Source organism: Entamoeba dispar, genomic scaffold (genome assembly GCF_000209125.1).
Source record: "Entamoeba dispar SAW760 scf_1105229459133 genomic scaffold, whole genome shotgun sequence".
NCBI classification, from domain to species: domain Eukaryota; phylum Evosea; order Mastigamoebida; family Endamoebidae; genus Entamoeba; species Entamoeba dispar.
In genome coordinates, this window is record NW_001853540.1 from 6,740 (window position 1) to 12,905 (window position 6,166).

Consider the following 6,166-nt stretch of genomic DNA (forward strand, 5'->3'; position numbering starts at 1 on the left):
TATAGCACAAGGAATTAAACATCTTATTTTTTGTTTACCAAATAAATGAGGGAATGACTCAGGGAAAGCAGGTGCAGCTTGAATAGCAGGGAATGAAATTTTACCTAAATTGTCATGAGGTTGAAATCCAAAAATTCCCTTAACTTGATTAAATGTTACTCGTGATTGAATTTTTGTTACAACTGGATACATACGTTCCATATATGTGTAATCAGTAAAAATAAATGTTTTCTTTGGATTTAAACCAGCTGCAATAATATCTTTAATATTTTCAATTGCATATTTCTCTGTTTCTGCAATAGTTACTGGTTTCCATAAATATTTTTCATCATCAGTTAATTGAACTACTAATTGACAATCAAATGCATCTTGAAGATATTTTGTAAAAATAAATGGTATTAAATGTCCTAAATGTAAAGCATCACTTGAAGGTCCTCTTCCAGTATATAAATATATTTTATTTCCTTTTTCAACATCATCTAAAATAGGATTAATATCTCTATGACAAAAGAATAATCCTCTTCTTAACCACATATGAGGTTCTTTGTGCGTAATAGCTCCTATCCTTGCAATTTGTTCTTGAGTTAATAACTCTGCATTAAAGTCTTTAACAAGTTTATTGTAATCAACTAACCCACTTACATTATAAGGAGTAACTATTTGTTTCTCAACTGTTTCAGTCATATTAATGAAGTATTCTTTTTTTTTATTTTTTAGGGTTTTTATTTTTTTTATTTTTCAGTAAGATAATGTACAAAATAAAAAAGGTAAAACACAATCAAGTCATTTCATATATGCTCTTAAATGTTGTACTCTTCGTCTGACTGCTTCTATTTTGCTTTCTTGAGAACCTATAATATTAGTTGTTGACCTTTATTTTAAAGATAAATAAACAAACAAAATCCTGCTTTTTCTAGACCAACGTAAATTGGTATTTCTGATAAACACTCAAACATTTTTTTATATCCCTTTGTTGCAATTGACCTGATGAGCAATAAATCTAAAGAGTATGTCCATCCTGGGTCATCTGTTCTGGAGAATTCTGTCAATACTCCACGATTTAATTTCTCTAAGAAAAGATGAATAGCATTTATAAATTGAATTGTTTCAGCAAGCTCTTTTCGGTACGTATTAATACAATTTAAGTAAGATGATATTGCCTGATCAATCTGACTCTCAGTAAATACTTTTAATTCTGGGAATTTTTCAATAATACGATTTCTGTTTGTACCAACAGTTTGAATAGAGTCTATGAGTTGTTTTGCATATCCAGAGTATGTTAGATGGAATTCAGTTGGTTTAATTTTTTGGCCTTCTTGCATGAAACTTTTAAATATGGATTGGACTTGTTTTGTTATCATTTCTTCTGTTATTTTTTTAGGTACTTGTTTAAGGCTTTCTACTTGAGCTGTCTCAATGTCTTGAGGATGTATTTCTGAAGCCTCAAGAGAAAGGTGTGTTAGAGAATCTTCTTTATTTATTTTAGTAGTTTGTTTTAAATCACCAGCTTGATTTGTTTTTAGCTCTTTTGGCAGAGAAGGTTTCTTAACACTATTTTCTTCTCTTGGAATTGAAAAATTCTTTATGGTAGTGTCTTCTTCTGGTATTGAAGTTTTTTTAACAATAGCATCTTCTTTTATAACTGAAAGATTCTTAGTGGTAGTATCTTCTCCTTTTGCTACTAATGGTTTCTTACCATCACTGGTGTTTACTTCTTTTGGTGTCGAAGGTTTCTTTGTGGTTGTATTTTCTTGTATGGTAGTAGAAAAATAATTTTCCATATTTTTAGAGAATGTGCTATGAGCTCTGATATTCTCTTTGAGTTGAGAAATTTCAAGTCTGATTTGGTCAACATTATTTGATGTTCTTATATTAATTTCTTCTTTGAATTGATTGATTAGAATGATCTTATTGAGGTCTTCCAGTTTAGGGAATAATGTTTGAAATATTCCTGTATTAGAAGAGAAAGTGCAGCAATTCATTTGAAAGGAATTAACAAAAGAACCGAAGTCTTGATTCAAATAAATGTGTTGAGGTAAAGCAGATGACTCCTGTAGAAAATTCAAGTAAGATTCAGAAGAGTAATTAGGCATAATTGTTGAATACAAAAATTGGGAACGATCTAATGTTAGATGAATATAATATAAAGGAGTTGATGAGGTACATTTATTGTTAATGAACTGCTCGGTTGCTGTATCAGAAAGGTCAAAAGATATTACAATATCAACAGAGTTTAATGAAAAAGTAAGCGGAGTATCAAATGATATGATGATGTATTGAATAAGATTTGAATTGAATTGATTAACATTGTGAATGTCATGAATTTTATTGGATACAATGGGAATATCAAATTGACTGAAGACATAATAAATATCTGAGAAAGAAGGGTATAAGATACAAACTCTTTTTGTTTTACATAAAGAACAAAAAATAGGTAAAAATACATCTATAGGAGAAAGAAGAGAGTTTGGTATAATTTGAGAGAATTGTGGATAATAAATTAAAGTTTTTAATTGTTTAAGTACAATTTCTTTTCCTGAAAAATTTATTGTCGAAGCAATCCATCTAATCATTTCATATTGTGATTCACTTAATGGTAAAAGTAATTTGTGGTGAATATTTTTCGTTATCGAGATTACTTCAAGAGAACAACCTTCAGGAATAGGTTCAGGAGAATTTAACATAATAACTGGAGTTTCAAGAGTAATTTCACTAAATGGTAATGAATCAACAAATACAAAATCAAATTGGTTTAATAATTCAAATTGAAGATCAGATGAATTACCAAAAACAGCAAGATCTACATAAGGAATATTTAAACTATTAAATATTGATTCATAAATAATTTGAGTTTCATCTGACAAAGAGATTTTTGATGTTAGAGATGACCAAAATGAAGAAGGAGCAAATCCTTTTAATAATGTATTTGTTGAGTCAATTCGACTTTGATAAAATGAAACAAGTTCATCAGCACATATTATAGCAAGACTACCTAAGTATCCACAACCCCTTAACAAATGAATGAACGAAGGAATAAATTGAGTAAAATTCTCTCTACTCCACTGAATATAGGATTTTTTATTTGTGATTGAATTTATAATGATTTTAATCACTTTTCTTTCTTCATCAGAAAAAGATTTTATCATTTCATTATCTATATCCCATTGATGGTGATGTCTTGTTTGTGTTAAACGAAGACGGTCAATGTACTGTTTAATAAAATAACCATTAATTTCATTTTCTTGTTTAAATTCAACCTTTGTTTGAGAACCTTTATTGCTTAAAACTAAATATCCAATTGGTCCAACTAACGAACGTGCAACTCCTAGAATACGTTGAGTTGAATACCCAACCTCAGTGTTTTGTGTAATAGGATGAGTCTCAATTTCTTTTTTCTTTTCATACCACCCTTTTAGTTTATTTAGTGTATTTTCAGTGACATATGTTATAAGTGTTTCTTCTTCAATTTGTAACTCCACTAAGTAAACTATTTCAGTCAAAGTAAAAGAAAATATAACAGAACTTCTTTGTGTTATAAGATTAAATAACTTGATTTGTTTTTCTGCAATAGTTTGGGGATTTTCCGATTTTAACACTCTCACCAAAACAGCCATAATGAAAGTGAACTTAGAAGATGATAAAAATAAAAATAAAAAAGAAAAGAATTTGACTTTTTAAATTTAGTTATATATAACATAAAATTATTATGTTAAAAAGGAAAATTCCACAGAAGAAGAAAAATGAGTTGAAAAGATAATCTTGAAAAAAAATAAAACAATGTCAGAAGCTTTACGAACAATTGGGGCTCATATCAGTGAAGACCCTCAACTCATATTTGGAAAAACCGCATGGGTAATCATTGGATATATCGCTATTGGAATTGCTTTAATTGGAGGAATTGCTTTTGGTTTATTAACATATCGTAAGAAGAGAAATGCAGCTAGTTATTCAAATATTTAATTTTTCAATTTTTTTTATTTTTATTAAAATATTTTGTTTTATATCTCATTTTGTAAAGAAGATCTCTTATTCCTTTCTAATTCATATTTATTTGGTTTCTTTGTTATTTTTTTAAAATTTAACTTTTCCAAAATTGAGAAGATAAAGTTATTTCAAAATAGTTAATGTAGAAATAGCTTTTTTATTATGAAAAAACTTGTTAGAGTCGAAGAAAATAAATAGAATTTAAAAGACACATTTTTTTATGAAAGAAACAATCAAAATTATAGTATTATATCAATTCAATTTAATAAATTTAAAAAAAATGGAATTTATATTTATCTAACCAACGTTAAAAACAGTTTTACATGGAATTTCAAGTGCTATAATAATTGTTAGAGTTGTTGTAGCAATTACCTTTTATATTAATTAAGAAATTATTCAAAAAAAAAGAACTCTTAATTATTGATTTATAGATTATCAAAAGTAAACTAAGTAGATTAGTTAAAACTTAAGAATATAAATTGGTTTATGAAATATTAGAATATTTAAAAAAACAATTGAGAATAAATAGAATGTGTATAAATCTATTTGATAAACAAATTCCTTCAAATAAATTAACGCAAAGTAAAGAATTAAGAGAATAAGTGATATCAGTGGTAGTGTAATAATACTAATCATATGTATCACTTAGTATTTTGGATATAACAGTAAGAGTTATATCCCATTATATTTAAAATAAAAGACAATATATAGATTTATAAAACAATAACAAAAATTCTTAGAAACAAGGAAAGATTTATCATTTTTTGGAATTATAATTTTAAAAAGATTTTTATATTTATAATGATTTTTTAATAAAAATGAAATACATTCTAATTATTTAATACTCAAAATAATCACTTTGTTATTATATTATAGTGATTATTTAAAAGAACCAAAGTTTTTACCAGTAACAATACGATTTAATAGAAATAAAATAAGATCAATTTAAAAAAAAATCTTCTTCTTTTTATTAATTAATAGAACTTAAAATTTTTAGTTAATTATGTCAAATGATGCAAAAATGAAAGTTGTTATTTTCAAAGATCGAGTAATTAAATTCGCTGAATGGGTTGATAATGACAATCAAAAAAATATAACAAAAAAGTATAAAGAATATATAGAAATAGTATTAAATACAACATCAAAATTTTTTGAAAGAATGTATTGTTTGTTTTATCCATTAGACGAAAAAGCTCGATGTGTATTAGAAGAAGTAGTTTCATCAATCGATTTATTTAGAATGAAAGAGTCTCCTTCATTTACTGAATTAAGAACAGTAGTAAATGAAATAAGACCAGACCTTACTCCAATATTAAATAAATTTCTTAACTATCAAGTAATTTATTGTACTCGTCACATAAAACTTATATCTGAATTTCTTAATGAATTAAAACCTAATGAATATAAAATAATATATGAAAAATTTCAACACTTTTTAAAGAAAGTACAGTTTATTGTAAGAACACAAAAATTACTTGATTTAATAAATCAAACATATGAAAACTCTCCTAAACTATCAATTAATTTTACATTTTCTGATATTCAAAAGAAATATCAATGGTCTGACTTTAGACCACCTATTAATGAAACCGAATCAAAACATACTAAAACCCATTTAGTTGAACAAGTCATTGAACCAAATGCAATAAAAGAAACAACTGAACCAAATACAATTGAACAAACTAAAAAACCTAAATTACCTTTATCACTTAGGAAAGAATCTAATAACTTTCAACCTAAACAAAGTGTCTCTACAAAAGTATCTTCTATTGATCTTAGTGCTGTTACTCAAGTACCTTATAAAGATAAATCACCAAATATTGAACAAGTTAAAGAATTAAGGTATTTAGATATCGGTTGTAAAGAAATAATTACTGACCAAAAGGATGAACAAATCGATTTTCTTCTAAAATGTATTAAACAAAAATTAAATCAAAATATGCATTTTTATGATACTCAACAAACAGAAGATGTTTTAAAGGTGTTATCTTCACTATTTTAGTTTAAAATTTTGATTATTTTTTCTCTTTTTTTATGCTCTTCTTTAAATTATATCATATGTTTAGATTTACGTTGTAAGTTTGACTTAAAATTATTTATAAAACCTTATTTTTTTAAATATTTTTATAAGGAAATGTTATAAATTACGAGAGTATAAATGTATATTAAAAAATAAATAAAA

The 6,166-nt window shown here is 25.9% G+C and overlaps 3 protein-coding genes across 3 annotated transcripts in view, besides 8 other annotated features; 1 reads left to right on the forward strand and 2 right to left on the reverse strand.

Annotated features, from left to right (window-relative positions):
- The window catches only part of EDI_066410 (tryptophanyl-tRNA synthetase, putative), a gene marked incomplete at both ends in the record, with an annotated part of 1,080 nt that extends 396 nt beyond the window's left edge, over window positions 1-684 (reverse strand). Inside the window, one exon of the mRNA XM_001733244.1 lies at window positions 1-684. This exon is cut by the window's left edge and continues 396 nt beyond it. Coding sequence (XP_001733296.1) covers window positions 1-684 — 684 coding nt within the window.
- Window positions 685-699: 15 nt separating this feature from the next.
- Window positions 700-739: a sequence feature (AT_rich).
- A 44-nt stretch (window positions 740-783) lies between these two features.
- On the reverse strand, window positions 784-3,614 carry EDI_066520 (uncharacterized protein; the record flags this gene model as incomplete). Its single annotated transcript, XM_001735414.1, has 2 exons — window positions 784-851; window positions 899-3,614. 2 exons carry the CDS (start codon window positions 3,612-3,614, stop codon window positions 784-786), a joined length of 2,784 nt encoding a protein of 927 aa, XP_001735466.1.
- A 23-nt stretch (window positions 3,615-3,637) lies between these two features.
- Window positions 3,638-3,716: a sequence feature (AT_rich).
- Window positions 3,717-3,950: 234 nt separating this feature from the next.
- Window positions 3,951-4,004: a sequence feature (AT_rich).
- Window positions 4,005-4,219: 215 nt separating this feature from the next.
- Window positions 4,220-4,281: a sequence feature (AT_rich).
- A 471-nt stretch (window positions 4,282-4,752) lies between these two features.
- Window positions 4,753-4,828: a sequence feature (AT_rich).
- A 74-nt stretch (window positions 4,829-4,902) lies between these two features.
- Window positions 4,903-4,989: a sequence feature (AT_rich).
- On the forward strand, window positions 4,988-5,986 carry EDI_066530 (uncharacterized protein; the record flags this gene model as incomplete). The annotated part of the gene is made up of 1 exon (XM_001735415.1): window positions 4,988-5,986. The coding sequence occupies one exon, from the start codon at window positions 4,988-4,990 to the stop codon at window positions 5,984-5,986; it is 999 nt and encodes a 332-aa protein (XP_001735467.1).
- Window positions 5,987-6,070: 84 nt separating this feature from the next.
- Window positions 6,071-6,114: a sequence feature (AT_rich).
- Window positions 6,115-6,137: 23 nt separating this feature from the next.
- Window positions 6,138-6,166: a sequence feature (AT_rich).